At 42.0% G+C, this 21,862-nt stretch overlaps 1 protein-coding gene across 1 annotated transcript in view; it reads left to right on the top strand.

Moving 5' to 3' along the window:
- Positions 1-18,019, top strand: part of ST6GALNAC5 (ST6 N-acetylgalactosaminide alpha-2,6-sialyltransferase 5) — a 219,801-nt gene extending 201,782 nt beyond the window's left edge. Inside the window, exons 4-5 of the mRNA XM_018045577.1 lie at positions 3,968-4,075; positions 17,312-18,019. Of these exons, the coding sequence (XP_017901066.1) occupies positions 3,968-4,075; positions 17,312-17,543 (340 nt within the window). The 3' untranslated portion in view covers positions 17,544-18,019. The remainder of the gene's footprint in view (positions 1-3,967; positions 4,076-17,311) is intronic.

The raw sequence follows: 21,862 nt of genomic DNA on the forward strand, positions 1-21,862 counted from the left end.
CTGTGGTCATGTATGGATGTGAGGGTTGGACTATGAAGAAAGAATGCTGAAGAACTGATGCTTTTGAACTGTGGTGTTGGAGAAGACTCTCGAGAGTCCCTTGGACTGCAGGGAGATCCAACCAGTCCATTCTGAAGGAGATCAGCCCTGGGATTTCTTTGGAAGGAATGATGCTGAAGCTGAAACTCCAGTACTTTGGCCACCTTATGTGAAGAGCTGACTCATTGGAAAAGACTCTGATGCCGGAAGGGATTGGGGGTAGGAGGAGAAGGGGACGACCGAGGATGAGATGGCTGGATATCATCACTGACTCAATGGACATGAGTCTGAGTGAACTCCGGGAGTTGGTGATGGACAGAGAGGCCTGATGTGCTGCGATTCATGGGGTCGCAAAGAGTCGGACACGACTGAGCAACTGAACTGAACTGAACTGAACTGAACTGAACTGAAAGGTTTTCCAGGTGGCTCAGTGGTTAAGAATCCACCTGCCAACGCAGGAGACACAGGTTTGATCCCTGATCTGGGAAGAAGAGCAACTAAGCCTGTGTGCCACAGTTACCGAGCCCAGGCTATAGAGCCTGGGAACTGAAACTACTGAGCCCACACACAGGTCACAACAACTGAGCGCATGCTCTGCAACGAAAGAAGTCATAGCGATGAGAAGCCCAAGCACCACAGTTAGAGAGTAGCCCCTGCTCTCTCCAACTAGAGAAAAGCCTGTGTAGCCACAAAGACCCACAGAGCCATAAATAAATAAATAAATAAATATTTTTAAAGTATACTTAAATAAAAGAAGCTGATCTTGTACTGACTCAATATTCTTATGTGTCCGTATTCTTAATTTGTAGTATACCCCAAGCTGAAAGAACAAGGTCAGAAACAGCCCTTCAGGGCAAAACTATTTCTGTAAACTAAAACACAAAACATTTAGTGTCTAACAGTATTGCCTGTATTATGCTTTTCTTGAAACCTAACACAGTAGGATGGATTAAAGATACACTTAGTATGGAATATCTGATTTTGCACATCTCATGATCCAGACATTCATTTCAGGCTAATATTTTGAAGAAATGGGATAATTCAGTAGATTCTGATTTATGGAAGTTTCACCCTACTTAAAAGTAAAGAAAAAAGTGGCTCAGAAACAATCTGCAATTAAGAAGCATGACAAATGACATAGATGGCCAAGTGGTATTCTTTGATATTAGAAAGTGACTATACTTGAAAATAACTTTATAATTGAATAAGGGTACATTAGGAAAATATGATTCAGAACCAATATTATAGTAATTAGATAAAAGAAGCATAAATGAAATAACTGCAGGAAGAATATTTCCATAGAGATTATAAATGAGATTCTGGTGGAGCAGAAAGGCCTTTAATTGTAATTTAGTGTGCACTATAGAATTATCAGCTCAGTGTGTTACTTCATCATATAAAAGAATATCTGATCATTTTCCCTAATAAGCACATGACAGCTCTTCATATTCCTTCATTACAGCTGATTAAGTGTAAAAACAGTAGATATTCCTTTGCTGGAAAAAGAGTTTGAATCATTTTAGACAGACAGTGCAGGGCAGCTGAATGTCTGTAGCATGTGATCTTTTCCAAAAGGCTATTATTTTGCAGGTCTGGGGAATTTTAAGTGGCACTTTAAAGAAATCTTCATCTTGGTTTCTTTAGTCCTCCATTTTGTATTCTCCCCATTTTTACCCATTAAACCTTTTACTGTAGAGTCCCATCCTCCTATATTTCAGACTGTGGCTTGTGATTTCTACTACATCATACAATAGAAAGCCAAAATTGTGGGGAAGTTTCTGCCACTGGGAAAAAGCCCTCTTGGTGTTTCCTACAACTTGAAATCATAGAGACACAGGTGTGATTCCTGGATCAGGAATCTGTGGATACCAATAAGCTGTCATTCCTGGGCCCCACATTCTCCTGCTCATTCACTGACCTAGTTTAAGTCTAGAACAATTGGCCATCTCAAGGTCACAGCCTTGGTGAAGACGAGGCATGGCACGGCCTTCCCTTCCCCTCCCCCATTTAGCTCTGCTACCCCCTCAGTCCCAAAGGCCTTAGGAATACACAGTCCTGGTGAGAAAGAAGTGGGATCGTTAACACCTGTGTAGACTGGAGGTCCCAGAATTTTCTGATTACTTCCCTAACTACTGATGATGGATTCTACATAAGAGCCAGTAGCCATGTTAGAAGGATATCAGTTTCTTTGTGTGTGTTAATAAGCACTGAGAGTAATGGCTGAATTATTTACTTCATTTGCTCCCACCTCGCAATCAAGAGAGGAGGAAGGGATCTTGATGTATCAACATACCAGACTTTGTACTTCTTATGATGTTGTCTCTCTTAGTCTTTGAAATTACAAGTTGCTCAGGAAGAAAGAGCTTCCCATGCCGGCTTTCTGGATAAGAAATCAAGGCTCAAAGAATAGTAGTAACCTGCCTCAGGTCATTCAGCTGGTAAATGATAGAAACTAGTAAGATACAAATCTGTGTTATTTCCATCTTGAGAATCTTTTAAATGTACTTCCTGGGATATTACTGGATCAGGATACCATAGATGGAAAATAAAAATGAGTAAAGGGATTAAGAAGTAGAAAGTTGAAGCCATGAGCTCAGGAGTGACTAAATTACCCATTCCTATCAAGTATGTGATAAAACAAAAGACTTCTTAAAACACCTTTTTTGATTGTTATTCCTTATGTGAAATGGAGATAATGCAAACTGCTTAACAAAAACTCTTCCTCCTTAAAGAGCGGTATTATGCAGTGCCAGTAGAGAAGCTTTTCTACAGCTCCACTATTCATATCACATATGGTGCTATGGCTGGGCAAAGTCAGGCAGTCTGACCTTGGGGATAAGGTTTTAAAACTGGCTAATGAGGCCTACAATAAGCACTGGGGAAAAAAAATAAAAACAGCAATCCCCAAAGAATTGAAATTAATATCCACAGCTGCATAGCATGGTGGACCAAGTCATCCTCACAGGTCAACTGAGACCTTGATGGTATGTCTCCATAGTTACCCTTGGACTCAGCATGTGGTTAGAGCTCAACACAGATGTTTGAATGGGTAAATGAATGAATGTTGAAACCCACCAACGCAATCCTTACATTCTGTCAATTTTTGGTTCTTCTAATAAAAATTTTCATAGGGCTCTGACTCTTTTGATGGAAAATAAAGCAAATAATTAAACATAAGCATTCCTGTGTCTTCTTCCTCTGACCATTAGTCCCTTCCTAAATGAATGGACTTCTTTTAAGGAAAGACATTCAGTCAAGATTTGGGTGTCATAGTCTAGTTAAAGGCAAGTTTTTACCCTACAACTATTTGATTGATCAATCAATCAATTGGTAGATAAAAACAACTGTATTTATTCATTTTAATAATCTCTTCATTATCCATCCCGCTTGGAGAAAAAAGAATATTTATAGCTAGTCAGATATTCTAGTTAAAAAAGATTTGACACATGAGGATTGTAGTCTTACAAGAAATTGAGTGGTGGGACTTCCCAGGTGGTCCAGTGGTTAAAATCCACCTTCCAATACAGGGGACATGGGTCCTATCCCTGGCTGTGAAATGAAGATCCCACAAACCATGGGGCAACCAAGCCCTCATGCCACAAGTAAGATCTAATGCAGCGAAATAAATAGACAAATAAATATTTTTTAAAAAGAAATTGGTAATAACTTGCACATAAACATTGATCATGACTACGTAGAAGTCCCCTAAGAACCCACCATAATGGAACATTGACATCATTTACCATTGGTATCATGGAATATGGTGGTATTGGTAACATATTGCTATCTGGTAAAGTTCTGGCTGTTTATCAAATGGAGAGAGAGTGTGTGTATGTATATCATCATCCTTGTTCCAGATAAGATTTAAGATGGAAGGGGTATAATGATGACTTTACCAGCTTGCAGACTAAACTATTGTTCCTTCCAGGAAGATCTCCAACACTTGGCTCAGCACTGGCTGGTTCACAATGACAATAGCCCTGGAACTCTGTGACAGGATCAATGTTTATGGCATGGTGCCCCCAGACTTCTGCAGGTAGGATTTATTCTGCGCACAAAATTCATCAGCAGTGTTATGCAGTGTTTATAAATATCTGATTCCAAATATCAACCACGAGACATGTCTTACTGTCTTCTTAAAGCAATTAATTAACATGTCCCAAGTCCTGGTTCTAGAAACAACAAACAGCATTTAATTATGTGATATAAAATATTGAAAGTTTTTTGTTTGTGCTGCTGTAGAATTAATCCATCTTGTGGGCTTCATTTATCCTCTGAATATTTATCAACCAAAAGTAATGCAATAATTGGTATAATATTAACGATGAACAGCATTAAGAAATATTAGTTTTATTCTCATTTGAAAGGAATGTGGTAATTTTTAATGAATTAAAGAGGGCAATTTCTTTGACAGTAAGGCCTGTTTTCTAAAATTAAAATATTCCTCTGAGTCTCTTTCCCTTTCCACATCAGCAGCCTCAGTTTGTGCTTCTAAGACCAAAAGCGCAGGCATAATTATTTTGATATATCGCTTTGAAGGAAACATACATCTCTGTTGCTACCTTAAGTTACCTCCTGGCATGTGCCCAGACAGAGTTTGGTATGTACTCAGAGATGCACTGAGAGACATTCGGGGCCTGATTTGTGGAAGCCTGATTGAAAATCCACCTGTAATCTAGAGGAGTGGTGCCAATAAATTCAGAAAGTTTCCTAGTTCTCAGGCATGCCTGCTGCCCTGCACATGGACTCAGTTCTGATCTTCAGATGGTAAAACCTAGGGTAGGAGGGCATTCCCAACTTGTTCATTAAAATTTATACTCACTGATATCTTCATGAGGGGCTGGTGGCTCAGTGGTAAAGAATATGCAATGCACGAGACACAGGAGACACAGGTTCTATCCCTGGGTCAGGAAGATCCCCTGGAGGACGACCAAGCAACCCACTCTGGTAGTCTTGCCTGAATAATCCCGTGGACAGAGGAACCTGGCAGGTTACAATCCAGGGTCACAGATCAGACATGACCTAGCAATTGAGCAGGCATGCCTGCATACCTTCATGTGTTTTAAACCTAACAGCTTCTCGAAGGCCATGGATCTTTAGATAAAATCTACAATTGGGAGGTTAGATGCAAGGATGATTAAGCATGATGAAGTAGACATCATGCCATTACCACTTTGCCACTTCCCTCCCATCCTTTTTAACCCAAAGACAACACAGCAGCAGTACTAATGTATATGTAACAGTCAGGTCACAGAGAAGGAAAGACATGGATAGAACAGGCCTGTGAAATCTTGGACTCATGAATCCCCAGGGAAGACGTAATGTAGTAAGGAAGGATTCGGAGTCTGTACTCAGATGGCACAGGTTCAAAGCCCAGCCCCGCCACCTACTAACCTAGTGTGACCTCGAGCAGTTCACTCAATCTCTCTGTATCTCAGCTTCCTTGCCATTAGAAGTGGATGTGATGATAGTAATAGATGCTGCCTCATAGGTTTGTTGGGAAGATCTCCTGGAGGAGGGCACGGCAGCCCAGTCCAGTATTCTTGCCTGAAGAATCCCAGACAAGAATACTGGAGTGGGCAGGAATACTGGACGGAGGAGCCTGGTGGGGTATAATCCATAGGGTCGCAAAGAGTCAGGCCTGACTGAAGGGACTTAGCACACACGCGTGCACATAGGGTGGTGTGTGAGCTAAGTAAGCGAATGCACATAAGTGCTTGGAGCAGCACCTAGCACATGACCAGAGTGAGCATGGACCCTCATGCTGTTCCTCACCACTTCATGCACTGGCTTTGTTTCCCCCTTTAACGGCCTCCATGCAAACAGTTAGGTTGGATGGTGTCACAAAAACCAAACTGCCTCCTCAAACCAGCAGGCCAGCAAAGGCAGTGGCAGCAGCCCCTTTGGGCATGCCAAGAGCCATCAAAGCTGATGGTTAGATGGCAGATATAATTATGTAATAGTGCCATTAAGATGCCAGAAAGAAAGAGTATAAATAAATTGAAATGTTAATGACTTAAAGTGTTCAAGGAAATATTCCATTTATTATGGAAAACACATGAAAGGCAAGTTAACTTGTCATTTCTCTTACTCAGAGTTAGTTCATCACAACCTAGTGCTCATGGGATGGGAGCGATTTCTGGAATGACACTAGTAAGGAAGTCCAGATACTGCCCATGCGCCGGGTGGAATTGCCACCCGCTCAGAATTTCTGTCCCTCAGTCACCATCCCAGAGGTACCATAGGTATTCTCACAAGATGCTTTTGGCAAAAATTCTTCAGGAGGATCCCTACCCCGAGTGTCCTTCTGGGGAAAGTGGAGAGGTCTGCTGGGTGTCTTCTGGTGCAGAGGGTTAGGCTGGAGATAGCATCCTCTTCAGTCCCAATGCCTGTTTAGAAAGGAAAAGAAGGGAAAGACCAGCAGCAGCACAGACTAATCCCAAGCTCCTTTCCTCTTCATGCCCTGGACACCTGGGTTGAAGCACCAGGCACCCAGGTCCCAAATGGTGGAGGCTCATCTGCAAGATGGGGACGAGAAAACAATAATAAGTGAATGGGTCATGGTGAGGATTAAATGAGATCATGGATGTCGAATGTCTGACACAGTGCCTAACACAGGGAAGATTATTAATATCATTCATGGTATTAATACATTATACTATAAGAGATACAAACTATTAATAATTATTAATATTATCTTCAGGACTCAGGAGTTTACCAGAAAGGTACAAGGAATTTTGAGGGTGTTCAAAGAACAGGCCACAGCTCTTGCTTTCTAAAGGGTTACAATAAGCCTCATTTGCCAGGAAATCTAACACAGCAGAGCCACTTGTAGTTAAATGTCTCTTGCAAACAACATCTGCCACCAAAGAATGAAAATGCAACTTATAAGTTAATCCTGCTACTGGCCTGACCATTCCCCATTTTGTCCTGATTTTGAAAGAAGCTAAGAACTCTAAGGCTAACAGAGTATGTGTATCATGAGTTCTAGGACTTACAAAAGTAAAATATCACAGGAAAGGTGAGATAGCAGGCCTATGCTGGTTGAGCCCACCAGAATATAAACACATAGAGGGCAGAGACTTTTGTGTGTTGAGATCACTGTTGGAGCCGTGGTACACGGGACAGTAGATAGGTACCATCCTGGCCTATAGAAGATGCTTCATACATACCGAGTGGATAATGGCCCTGCCCATTGTCTCTCATGCTGTAGTAAAGGGGTATTTAATGGGTGAACATAAGCCATTTCTGCCTCTCAGAAGCTATGTGACCTTGAGAAAGTTATTGAGCCCCACTGAGCCTTCGTTACTTTGGGCAAGTTACTTTGACTGTCTACCTCAAGCCTTAGTTTCTATGTCTGAATGATGACAGCAGTACTTACCTCCAGGGTTTATGTGATAATCCCATGAGATAATAGATGAGAAAGGCATGGCACAGCCTTGGTGTATGCTAAGCATGGATAAATCTGCCAAGTGAAAGGATTCACTCATCTGCACTTGTGGATACCCATGAGTACATTTTAAGAAGCTGTTCAGTGAGTGCTAATCAGTCAGTGGGAAGGACCTGGCTCCTGGAAAGGGAAGGCATTGCGAGCATGTTCAGTTGTGCCCGACTCTTTACGACCCCATGGACTGTAGCCAGCCAGGCTCCTCTGTCCGTGGGATTTTCCAAGCAAGAATACTGGAGTGGGTTGCCATTTCCTTCTCCAGGGGATCTTCAGACCCAAGGATCAAACCCATGTCTCTTGCGTTGCAGGTGGGTTCTTTACCAATGAGCCACCAGGGAAGGCCCTCACACACTTCTAAAGAGAATCTGATCATCACTTTCTCATTGCCAAGGAGACTGAGGCACAGAAAGACTAAAGATTGGACTAATTCTGCAGTCATTTCCAGCAGCTTATCATGGCAGTGACCCAAAGGGAATCAATGTCGCTTGCTGAATGCTGGGACATACAGGGAGCGGGTGGAGTAGGACAGGGAGTAGAGGCCTAAATTATATCCTACAGAGCAGACAGCTGAGGAAAGCCACGAGCGCCTGACTTCTAAGAAGTGTGCGTAGATTATCCCCTACAGGCCTAGAGCTGTCACTGTCTTCTAGTTCTCCTGCAGGTCTGGCCTTCTCACCCCTCCCACCCAGAGGGGCCTGACTTACTTCCAGAGAAAGTAAATCCCAAGGACAGAGAAACCTGGTGGGCTATGTCCATGGAGTCATAAAGAGTCAGATACAATTGAACACCCCCATAATGCCTTCCCTTTCCGGCAGCCAGGCCCTCCCCACAAACCGATTGCCATTTATTGGCCAGAAAACTTCTAGTAGCCACTTCTAGTATTTCAGGTGCATGGATTCCTTGGGGAGAATAATAACCCTATGTTCATATTTAAAATCACAAATGGAGGCAATGAATGTGTAAATGACCATGTTGGCAGATGAAGGACATGTTATTCAAAACCTGGCAGTATCTAACGCTGATTAAAAATCACGTGACTGGTGTGCAACCGTTTCCTCCCTAGTTTGGTGCCACTGTAGCCTTCTGACTGCTCTCTCCGACTCTGGTCTCTTTCCTCTAGATAACCATCAAATCTGACTCTGTCACCAAAACCCCTCAGTAGGTCCCCACAGTTTTTAGAACAGTGTTCACACTCCCTAGCTGAGCACACAAGCCCTCAGGACCTACCCTCTGCAGCCGCTTTAGTCTCATCTCCTGGCTTCTTCAGTGAAGGCTCAGTGGGTAAAGAATCTGTCTGCAGTGGAGGAGACTTGGATTCGATCTCTGGGTTGGGAAGATTCCCTAGAAGAGGAAATGGCACCCCATTCCAGTATTCTTGCCTGAAAACTCCCATGGACAGAGAAGCCTGGTGGGTTACAGCACATCCACAGGGTCACAAAGAGTCAGACACGACTGAGCAACTAAGCACACACACATCTCTATTCACAGACTTATTTTAGCCACAATTAGGAACTTAAGAAGGAGCTCACCTCGTGCACACCTGTCCCTTTGCCCTTATCTTGGAATGTCCATCCCCTCATCCTTAATCTGGCTGACTGCTACTAGTTTTTCATTGTAGTATTAATAGCTGATATTTTTCTACACATACCAAGTGCTGGCCCTATGCTTACTGTGAATACATGTGCCATTTCATTGAACTTTGATGATAATCCCAGGAGGTAAACATTTTACATATGAAGCTTGAGGACATGAAACAGCTGCCAAAGTTGTGGGGCAGGAAAGTGATGGAGCTGCGATTTGAATTCAGGTCTCCAGGACTCAAAAGGCAAAACTCTTAACATCTCATTCCAGCGCTTCAGAGATCCTCCTCCTCCAAGCTTTCATTGACTTCCTGTCTGGGTCAGACCTCACCTAGGCCCCTCCTAGGGCCTCTGCCCCCTCCTCCTCTGCTCACCTCACTGGGTGACACATTCATCTTCTTCATCAGCCCGTGATCTCCTTAAGGGAAGGGGTCCTATCTCAAGCCGTGTTTGTATCTCCAGTTCTTGCCACTTTTTCTGGCACATAGTGTGTATTCAGTATTGATTAACTCAGTGAATAAATAAAAACCTTTCTTTCCCTGCCAGTGTTTAGGAGACTAATTCTATATTTATTCCAAGATCAAAAGTGCCAGGTGAGTGAAGAGTATAATTAACCAGTGGCAAATTCAGATTTCAAGGATCCAAAGAAGTCACTGGTAGCCACCTATATCATTCTCAGCCAAGACCAGCACTGGTCCTCAGAGAGAGGTTCAGGCATGAGGCATCAGTCTATTCTGCTTCTATCACTCCAACTGCAGGCTCATCAGTGTTCAGAAAGCTGGAGAAAATTAATGTCATGTCTCACCAGAGACAGCCTCAAAATATATTACTATGTGGATGTGGACCTTTAAATCATGCCATATCCATATAGGAAGGCAAATCCATTCTCTCTAGATGGACTATAAATTGCAATGAAAAAGATCTGTTATCATTGCTTTCCAAACTAAGTTATGGTGAGTATTTTTAATCCCATTTTCCATTGTAAATTATTTGTGATAATAATGGGCCAAGCATTTAAATTCTACCTAGTAATCTTATTTCTGATCGTACTTAACACATTACCAAGTTTACAACTCTCTGTTACCCATCATTTCTTGAGTATTAATTAGCAGAGTAATGACTCAGAGTGATCACTGTCATGGAACTAAATTAATATCTCATCCATAATGTGAAGGACATCTCAAAGGTATTGTGAATATCAGAGAGTTGATTTTGCTAGAGTTATTAGCTAGTGAACATTAATAAAGCTGCCAGCGTAACAGGGCAAGTTCCTACCTGGCAACAGTCCACCGTGTAGATGCTTACAGAGGATGGGTATGGAATCTAATGCATCCATGTGGTTCACATTTTATGAAGTGAACTTAAAATCAATTGTTGCATTTTTCATAGATGTTTAATTTTTCCATAATTTTTTCTTTTATCTCTGCTATAATTTGACCAAATCTTACTGGTCACTGGGTGTTCTCATTATCTTCCTCTGTCCCATGGGTGCAATGTTTCTGAGGTGCTGAGTGGTTGGTAGTGGATACAGGGTTCAAATGACTCACTTGTACCCTTTGATCCATGAAGGGTGGACAGCTACAGGCTCTCAGTGTTTCCTGTGCCCCAGAAACACAAGTATTATTCCACTGGCTTCTACCACTTCAGGTGTGCAGCAGTTTCCTTCCAAAAGAGGCTGTAAGACAAGAAATCGAGGCAACAGAATGAAGGTGTCTCATGGGGCCTCACAGGCCTGGAGCTGTGTGAGAAGGCCTGTTGGGGAACACTTTCTTCTGAATGCTCTATAGTGTCCAGAGCAAGCCAATTTCAGAACCACCAGGACACTTGACAGATGTTGATTCAACTCTATTCTTCAAAGTTTGCCTGACTACCGGCCAGTTCAGTGCAGTTCAGTCACTCAGTCATATCCGACTATTTGCGACCCCATGAATAGCAGCATGCCAGGCCTCCCTGTCCATCGCCAACTCCCAGAGTGCACCCAAACCCATGTTAATTGAGTCAGTGCCATCCAACCATCTCATCCTCTGTCATCCTCTTCTCTTCCTGCCCTCAATCTTTCCCAGCATCAGGGTCTTTTCAAATGAGTCAGCTCTTCTCATCAGGTGGCCAAAATATTGGAGTTTCAGCTTCAACATCAGTCCTTCCAATGAACACCCAGGACTGATCTCCTTTAGGATGTACTGATTGAATCTCCTTTCTGTCCAAGGGACTCTCAAGAGTCTTCTCCAACACCACAGTTCAAAAGCATCAATTCTTCGGCACTCAGCTTTCTTTATAGTCCAACTCTCACATCCATAGATGACTACTGGAAAAACCATAGCCTTGACTAGGCAGACCTTTGTTGACAAAGTAATTTCTCTGCTTTTTAATATGCTGTCTAATGCTGCTACTAAGTCACTTCAGTCGTGTCCAACTCTGTGCGACCCCATAGACAGCAGCCCACCAGGCTCCCTCGTCCCTGGGATTCTCCAGGCGAGAACACTGGAGTGGGTTTCCATTTCCTTCTCCAGTGCATGAAATTGAAAAGTGAAAGTGAAGTCACTCTAGGTTGGTCATAACTTTCCTTCCAAGGAGCAAGTGTCTTTTAATTTCATGGCTGCAATCACCATCTGCAGTGATTTTGGAGCCCAGAAGAATAAAGTCAGCCACTGTTTCCACTGTTTCCCCATCTATTTGCCATAAAGTGATTGGGCCAGATGCCATGATCTTAGTTTTCTGAATATTGAGCTTCAAGCCATGTGGTACTATATACCATGCCAAGAATACAAGTATGTTTAAAGAGAGTGTCTGAGAGCTCTAAAGAGAGACAAAAGCACCATTCTTTCATTAGGATCTTTAGCCTTGTAGATAATCCAGGCCAAATCCAGAAATCCGGGTCAATCTGGTCATACCCAGAAATGGAAGCATCCACCCTCACCTGTTAATGATAAGCTTTTCATAATTGCAAAGCTTAGCTTTAGAAGATTAAAAAAATGGCACATCACCAACTCCTGCTGCCAGTGACATCAGTGGCTAGAACTGAGTTTAGAAAATAAGCATGGTGACTATAGCCGTGAAATTAAAAGACACTTGCTCCTTGGAAGAAAAGCTATGAAAAACCTAGACAGCATATTAAAAAGCAGAGATATTACTTTGCCAACAAAGGTCCATATAGTCAAAGCTATGGTTTTTCCAGTAGTCATGAATGGATGTCAGAGTTGGACCATAAAGAAAGCTGAGCGCTGAAGAATTGATGCTTTTGAACTGTGGTGCTGGAGAAGACTCTTGAGAGTCCCTTGGACTGCAAGGAGGTTCAACCAGTCCATCCTAAAGGAAATCAGTCCTGAGTATTCATTGGAAGGACTGATGCTAAAGCTGAGACTCCAATATTTTGGCCACCTGATGAGAAGAACTGACTCATTGGAAAAGACCCTGATGCTGGGAAAGATTGGAAGCAGGAGAAGGGGACGACAGAGAATGAGATGCTTGGATGGCATCACCAACTTGATGGACATGAGTGTGAGCTAGCTCTGGGAGTTGGTGAAGGACAGGGAAGCCTGGGGTGCTGCAGTCCATGAGGTCGCAAAGAGTGGAACACGACTAACCAACCAAACTGAACTGGAGCTCTGATTTGGCAGGGACTTAACTAAATCAGCTGTCTTCAACCTGGCTGCATGTTAGGATCTCCTACATAACTTTATAACATTATTACCTTTTCAAAAGGAGCTTCCCCGGGGGCTCAGCGGTAAACAACCCGCCTGGCAATGCAGGAGACTCAGGAGATTGTGATTTGATCCCTGGGTTGTGAAGATGCCCTGGAGGAGGAAATGACAACCCATTCCAGTTTTCTCACCTGGAAAATTCTATGGACAGAGGAGCCTGGCCGGCTACAGTCCGTAGGGTCACAAAAAGACGAACACCACTGAGCACGAGCACCGTTTTCTTTTTAATACTTATTTATTTATGATGTGGTTGTGTTGGGTCCTACTTGCAGCACGTGAGGTCCTTGTTGAGTCATAGGAGATATTTCACTGCAGCGTGCAGCTCTCTAGTTGCTGTACGCGGGCTCAGTAGCTGCAGTGTACAGCGCAGTTTCTCCATGACATATCGGATCCCAGTTCACGCCCCGCCCCCCGTCCAGGGATAGAACCCATAGCCCCTGCATTGCAAGGCAGACTCCCAACCGCTGGACCACCGGGAAAGTCCCACATTATTATCTTTTTAAATTTTTTTGTTTTGAAAAAGTTTTAGACTTACAGAAAACATTGCAAAAATAGTACAAGAGAGTTTCTGTATATCCTTCATCCTGCTCCCCTAAAGTTAATATTCTGGTGCAGTTCTCAAAAGTAAGACATTAACGCTGGTGCAGTCCTCTCAACTAAACCGCAGGATTTATTCAGATTTCACCATTTTGTTCTACTGATGCCTTTTGTCTCCTCCAGGACCCAATCCAGGCTCCCTTTGCATTTGCTTATCATGTCTCCTTAGTCTCCTCCAGTCTGTGACAGTTCCTAAGTCTTTCCATATCTTTCATGACTGCAACACATTTGAAGGATTCTGCTCATTACTGTAGGATATCCATTGCTTTGGATTTGTGTGATAGTTTCTCATTATTAGATTGAGGTTATGCATTACTGAGAAGGACGCCACAGAAGGAGTTGCGTCTCATATCAAGAGGTACATGATGTCAAAATATCTTACTACTGGTGATGTTAACCTTGGTCACTTGGGTATGGTGTCATCTGCTGGGTTTACTCATTGTCAATTTACTATTTTTTCCTTTTGTCATTAAACACCTGGGGGGTGCTTTATGCAAATAATCTATTTCTCATCTCCCCTCCCATCATATTCCATTCATTCATGCATCTTGCCTGCAGTAATTACTGCATTATTCTAATGGCGATTTTCTACTCCCTCATTTTTTTCTAGAGTATGAATTGGAATTATACTGCAAGGAAATGCTTTTTTTCTCCCTCGTTTATTTATTTAATCAGTAATTTATTGAAATCATCATGGACTCATAGATATTTATTCTATTTTACTTTATGGGACTTACAATTCAATATTGCCATTATTTATTTTGATACACAAAACCAAGTCACTTTTTAAAATACCTATGCCTGGGACCCTCTCCAAATCAATTAAACAAGACTCTGTGGAGGTGGAGCACAGGCAGTGGTATTTCTTTAAAGCTCCTCCAATGCACTAAACATTAGTTCCTTTATCCTCCCCACCTGGTTTCTCTATAAAGAAAAAGAAAACTCCTTCTTCACATTATTCTGCAGGATTTTGTTCCCACACTGGCCCCTGGGGGGCTGATGACAGGCTGCAGCCACTTAGGGAACAAACTGGCTCTGTAATTACCGTAGCCCTCCCACCCGCACACCTTCACTCCCTGAGCGTCCCCTGGCCCCCACCAGCAACTTGGATGCCAGAATCCTCCCTTCTACAATAGTAGCCTCCTGATGTGGAAATTCTGCTGATTCTTATTGTTGTATTCACTTGGATCAGGTGGAGGGAAAAAACCTATAGCAGCTTATAGAAAGTCAGGTTTGAGAAAAAACTCGAGGAATTATAACCTGAAATTTTCTAAAGGAAGGGCTTTCTGAATGGCACAGTGGATGACAGCTAACAGCATGCTGACAATCTACAGGGAGATTGTTCCTGCAGTTGCTTCGGCTCTGCCTACTATAATAAATCCCATCAAGCGCTTTTCTGCCATTTGGACAAAGTTTTAAAGTGTGGAGACAACCCCCACTTATTTGGACACCTTTGAAACCATAATAACCAAAGATGTAAATTTAATTCTCCCTTGAGGAGATCAGCAGGGAGCCAGATGTGTTTTCATTCAAGGAGATGGTCTTCCTGAATAAGGAAATTGAACCTACAGCGTCCTTTAGCTGGTTTCCAATTTCCCTCTATTCCTAGGTGCCAAATCAATCTCGTGATATTTTTAGAAACCTGATTGTTTCTTTAGTCATATTGATGCCAATAATATGCTCAAAACTTAGCTGAATCAGATTTAAAACCTGATGCATGCTGGGGTAAAAACTTAACACCAAGTCTACTATGGTGACATGAATTTAGCATGGTTCCCCAAATTATGCCATATGAATCTAGGAAAGATATGTCTCGAAACTTTTTATTTCTTTTTTATTTTCTTCATACTGCTCAGTTCCAACTTGAATTTTTCCTACCACACACTTTCTGTGTTGAAAACAACTTCTAGTACAATTTGAAGGGGATTCTAATTTCTAAGGCAATAAATAAGTGAAAGTGTTAGTCACTGAGTCAGGCCCAGCTCTTTGCAACTTACGGACTGTAGCCTGCCAAAGTTCTGTTCATGAAAATTTCCAGGCAAGAATACTGGAGTGGGTAGCCATTCCCTTCTCCAGGGGATCTTCCTGACCCAGGGATCAAACCTAGGTCTCCTGCATTGCAGGCAGCTTCTTTACTGTCTGAGCCACCAGGGAAATAAATAAGTGAACGCTATAATAACTAGATAGGGTGGGATCTGATGTCTTACTATAAAACACAGAATTACTTCCGAGACAAGCATAATAGAGATGCAAAGTATTAACTCAGCATAGCATCCAACCCAGGATGAAGAATGTTTAAATGGTGCATGACAAAAATAAATCTCTCTTCCTGGAAGAACTTTAACCTCAGAGGAGAGGAAGCTCAAAGGTTTATTGCTCTCAGAGCCACAAACTCGACACCCCTCTTGATAAAAGACTTCGATCTCTGACCTCAGTGAAGTTGCTACTCTAAAAGCCACTTGTGTATTGATCTCTGAAGAAAGCGAATAGGTATCTAGCAGGATGAGCATCTCTGGGAAACCAAGTTACTGTACTTAGAGTAGAGCCTAGTGCTGGGAGGGGGGCCCTAGGGCATCAGGTGCTATAAGGTGGTTTGCAGGAAGCTGAGATGCCTTTTAAGAGAAGCCATAAGAGAGACAAGAAAAACTTAGTTTCTGCAGCAAGGCTGGTTGGTGAGTGTAGGTCAAAGTAGGAAGGGTAATCTGCTGGGATATCTTGACTGCTCTTGTCATGCAGACTTCAACACAGAAGAGATGGAATGGACTGGCCTAGAATGGAAACTGGTCTGAGACCAGAGCTCTTAGAGGGTGAGATATTTTAGTAATCCAACATCAGGGCGCCAACCACCCGTCATGTTAATCCTGTTCACATGAGGGGTGGTTACCTTTAAGAAAGAGCAAGTATTTTTCTTCTGAGGCAGAATATAGAGACAGGGATATGGAGCACTTGCTAGGAATAAGACAAAGGCCTATTCTCATAAATAGACAAGAAGCAAGTAAACAGCAATAGCGTTTCAGAAACCGATTAATGCCATAAGGAAAATAAATTCAGGGAGTTCCCTGGTGGTTCAGGAAAGACTCCATGCTCCCAGTACACGAGGCCTGGGATCGATCCCTGGTCAGGGAACTAGATCCCACATACTGCAACTAAGAGTTAGTGTGCAACTAAAGATCCTGCTAAGACCCAGCACAGCCAATAATAAATATTTTAAAAAACAAAAAGAAAGAAAATAAATACAAGTGAGATGGAGAGAAAGGGGCAGGCATTGGTTAAGGGTTCTCTGAGGATGATACATCTGTGTCAATCCCCAGCAGTGAGGAGTTAACTGAGGGGGTGTACCAGCCAGGCGACTGCCCTCAACAACCATGACCTCAGGGGAGGGACCAGCTTGGCAGAGTTGACCACCAGAGAGGCCAGTAAGGTCGGAGCATAGCAGACAAGGCTGAGTAGGTTAGGAGAGGCTCTGGAGTGAAGGTAGCTTACACCCTGTAGGCCATGCTCTTAGTATAGCTGGAAGCCTCTGGAGGGTTTGGAGAGGGGTCGGGGTGGGGAAGCAGAATGATCTGTTTTTGTTTTATAAATATTATCATAACTGTTTGTGCTAAACAGACTGTATGGGACAAGAGTGGAAATCAGAACTACAGTTGGGTCTTCAGACTATGTAGTTTCTAAATCCTAAAAGCCTGAATGTCCTACTGCACATATTTAATCTCACTGATCATGATGGTCACTGACTTTATTTCACAACCTCAGAACCTCTCTATGTGTATATTGCTTAAACAACAGAAAAGCCATTTGTTGAAATTCATTTAACTTGAAAGTGTAGTTTGTGCTTATCAGCTTATTAAAGATAACATCTTACCTCAATCAGTGAAAGGTTTTTTTTGTTTGTTTGTTTGTTTTTTTTTTTTTTGGTTTTAATCAGTTATTTCATTTTCTTCCTACAGGGATCCCAACCACCTTTCAGTACCTTATCACTATTATGAACCTTTTGGACCTGATGAATGTACGATGTACCTGTCCCATGAGCGAGGACGGAAGGGTAGTCATCACCGCTTTATCACAGAGAAACGAGTCTTTAAGAACTGGGCACGGACATTCAATATTCACTTTTTTCAACCAGACTGGAAACCAGAATCTCTTGCTATAAGTCATTCTGAGAATAAACCTGTGTTCTGAGGAATGTGTGTGGCCAGACGGAAATCCCAAGAACCCCACTGTATCAAACACTGGGCCACTGAACTTCCCGAATCACCAGACATGAAAGAGGAACAAAACTGGTCGCAGGAACAGCTTCCTCCTCAAGAGGTACCATGTATAGATGCCTCTGAGGCATGACTACAAACTAGTGCAGTTGGTCTATAAGGGAAGATTCCAGAATTAATACATGCTAGTGAGTTTTGTCCCTTTCTAAAGGGGTTACCTTAGGAGCCAAATGCACATTTCAGTGATGCTGCCATGGCAGAAAGTGTGTAGGATCTTTTTAAGTATTGCCTTCGAAGCTGAAACATAAACAACTCAACCTTAGATGTATCCCTTTGTAGAAATACCACCTCTAAAGTCATTTTTCTATCAAATTGTATCCTAACCTGAACTATAACCTTTGTTATCTGTTGAACTCTGTATGTGTGATTTATAAAGAGTAGCCTTGAAAATATGGACATGATTTCTGAAGAGTACATCTTCACTTTCATAAGCAAATGCCCAATATTTACTTATTGAGAGTTTTTTAGTGTGCGCTAGGCCAGTATTTTTATAGATTATGATTATGTGGTAATTTATCCCTCCTAATTATTTAATCCTGAATGATAATTGGAAAAGGCCCAGAACTGGGAGATGAACTACCGTGCTCACAGTGCTCATTGTTAGCAAGCAACGGTATATGGCCTGGAAACGTTGCATTGCATTTTTTGAACCCTCAGGCTTCAAGAACAACTATGATATTTTCCAACATGCAGAAATGCTCCAAATGACAATATTGAAAACCAAAAACTGTGTTGTTCAAACAAAAACCAGACCAACAACAGAAACTGAAAGACAGTTGGCTTGGGTAATAATTAACGTAGGACACTTCATTTAACCCCTAGTTTCCTCTTCTGCAAAGTGATGTCACTGTACCAGAGGACAGTGACATCACTGAAGTTTCAGGCCAGATCTGAAATTCTCTCAATGAGCATCTCGTTGAGCTACATAAGGACTTTATACTTGGAATGATGGGGCTGCTGCAGTCGCAGGAGCCTTATTTTAGGGAGCCTTTTATATCTCCCTGGTGGCTCAGACAGTAAAGAATCTGCCTTCAGTGCAGGAGACTCAGGTTCAGTCCCTGAGTTGGGAAGATCCCCTGGAGAAGGGAATGGTAACCCACTCCAGTATTCTTCCTGAAGAATTTCATGGACAGAGGAGCCTGGTGGGCTACAGTTCACGTGGTCACAGAGTCAGACAGGACTGAGCGACTAACACGTTCACTTTCTATCTCCCTACTACCTAGCTCCCCCTTGTGGTGAAAAAATACCTCCTCCCTGGACCCCATAGGCAAAAATCTATCCCCTGATTCTCCGGTGCTTTTGGCACCAAAAGAGTGAGAGAGAATGTATGTGTATTGCGGCAGTAGGGGGAGGTGGGGACTTTCATACTATTCCCTGTGAACGAGTGAGGCAGGAGGGAGAACTTTCATGCTGTTCTCTGACTACAAGAACAAGGAACTACACCTCTGTGAATCTGTGAGAAGAGAACCCAAGATGTTTCCGTTACATGACTCATTTATCCTATGAACTGTTCAGATTCACTCACTGCAAATCTTATATTCACTGCCGTTCCCTGATCGTCAGGAGTGTAAAGGACTTATTTTATTCAAAGCCAAGATCAGCTAGTATGGAAGATTTCAATTATGCAAGTAATATTGTTCAAAAATAGCCTTTTAAAAAATATATCAATGTTTTCTTTACTCATGGCTTAGGAGGAATTAATTTCTCTAATGCCAGATTTGAAGGCACCAGCAAATATTATGTATGTAGACTGACGTTGTTTTACAAAACATGACCTGGTTTGTGATTAAAGAAGGTTTCTCACATTACCATCTTTTCCTTCTCCTTATGAAGTACTTAAATTCCATTCTCTTGAACTAGTACTATTAATTATATGGAGTACTGTTATTGAGATGCAAACACAGTCCAGATACTCATATAGCAAAAACAATATTGGTATTATTGTGGTGTGGCTTGAGCTGTAAAACGTCAATACAATTGAAATGTCTGTCCAAGACATATTGGAATGTGTTCTTTAAATTTTCTCAATTTTTTAAGGAGACAAAAGGAATTTTATTCCAGCACAATCTCTTCTACAGCACGGACTCTGAACAAACAATACTTTATGAACTTACTAAAAATCACAAGAACATAGGCCACATTTCCTATCACTTGAAGAGATTATATTGCTCAGATGTAAATAGCTTCTTTAACAAGTCTTTATTTTTATGAAAATTCGGAAAGGCATACTCGGGACATGCAAAAATGTAGCTATATTACTGAATCCAATAATAATCTCAAATGTCTGTTATCTTTAGGTTTTAGGGGTTTTGTTTTTGTTTTGTTTTTTTAAGAATATATGATAGCTCCATCTTTTTTGAAACTTTCCCCTCTCAAATACTCAAAAGAGTGTCAATCAAAGGAATTCTGAAATTCCTGGCTTTGTTGGGAAATATTTTAAATCTACATGTGGCTAGGATATGTATGTGAATTTATATTTTTTAAAAATATGGTGTAAATATGTAAGAAATCATTATTGGTCAGTGGTTTTATTGTAGCATTTAAAGAAAATACCTAGAATTCTGATAACTTGTGCTATTGGACCTGGTTACGAGCAACTGAACTATCTTGCCAAATCATTTCATGACTATCGTTTTTAACACAGTGCAACGCCATTAAAATCAGCTCTGATATAAAAAACTACAAACCACGATTACAGACCTCAGTGATTTCAATATCCAATTATATTTGAAGCCTGAGTCATACTCATTATATTATATACCTTTTCCCTCTCTCCTCAGCTTTGTCATCAGCTTCCTCCTAGCTTTTGAGACTGAAGCAACTCAAAGCCACGGCTGGCCCATCCGTGGAGTCTGTTATTTCAACACAAGAACATTTGAATAGAGGCCATTACAATAGATAGCCTTTATGGGCAAGGATACAGGAATGCACAAACAAAATCAATCACTTCAAATGGCCCATAAAAAGAGGAATCTTGCATTTAATATTCTACAGTAAATATTCACCCAAGAAAACATGCGTTAAAAGAACATTAGGAGGTAAACATTCAGTGTGCTGTGTGGGGCCTTCGCTGTGTGATTTCCATTATGGTTAATGGGTGTTTGGTAGCTAAGTCCCTGTGCCTCACTAACCCTGGGATGTGCTCCTGAGGGCCAGACATAAAACCAGAGCCAGGCAGGGACTTCCAGGATCCTAGGACGGCAGACTTGGAGCTTCTCTCCAAAAAAATCAATGAAAGCAAAACAGAGTCCTGTGCTTAAAAGAGAAATTTCTATGAGGTTCCTTGGAATCCTTAGGTTACTATTGGATATGTGTATCGGATTCCAAACAAGACCACTCAAGACAGATTATCTTTGTTTTCGGAGGTTCTCTGTGTTACTGATTTATTTGAATTCCATGACAAGTGGAAGGTTATAACCTCATTTTGAAGTAAAAACTCACCTCAAAATTAAAATTATTGATTTAGATGGTAAGGGTATTTAGAAAGAAGGAAGATGTTGAAATTAGGAATGAGAGTGGTTATTTAAACACATATGTACCTATTTAATAAGCCCAAATATCTGCACTTAGGTAAGAGTGACCTCATTTCAGAAACATACCCTGGATTCCACCGGCGTGATGATTCAAGTTGTTAAGCAGACCTACTCAGAGAAGGGCCTGTGTTCCCACTCTCTGTGTTAGGAGGCGATGCAACACGTATGTCTTTCTTTCCTCGCCCAATCATGTCTCGCTTGCATCCTCACTGCTTCTCTCGTAAACCTCATTCTGTCTTTACTGTCATTCTCTCCTGATGTCTTCTGTCTACAGAGTGCTCTTAAACCAGCAGTCTTTGGGGCTTATTAGGGTCTTCCTTATACATTTTTCAACTAGAGACCTAACTGGGGAACAGATTCGGGGTGAGTCCTGCCAGGGTAATGGTCATAGCAGGTGGGAGAGCTACAGGAACAGGTAGTTCAGAAGTACCGTCCTGGTTTCCCCAGGGTCAAGGGAGGAGAAAAGGGGAGGAATTTCAAAATTTGGACATTTTGTACTAAAATCCAGACAGCCCCAGGAAAGCCAGAACAGTGGGCTATCCTATCAAAAGAGCACCTCAATGAGAACTACAATACCAAGGTCTTTGGGGTAAAAGTGAACCAATGGCCAAGGTTGTAGCACTTGCCAGAAGATACTTTGGAATGGAAAAGATGAGAGAGTGTCTACACAGCTTATAAATGAATAGGAGTAACCCTTTTA

Source organism: Capra hircus, chromosome 3 (genome assembly GCF_001704415.2).
Source record: "Capra hircus breed San Clemente chromosome 3, ASM170441v1, whole genome shotgun sequence".
Taxonomy (NCBI): Eukaryota; Metazoa; Chordata; class Mammalia; order Artiodactyla; family Bovidae; genus Capra; species Capra hircus.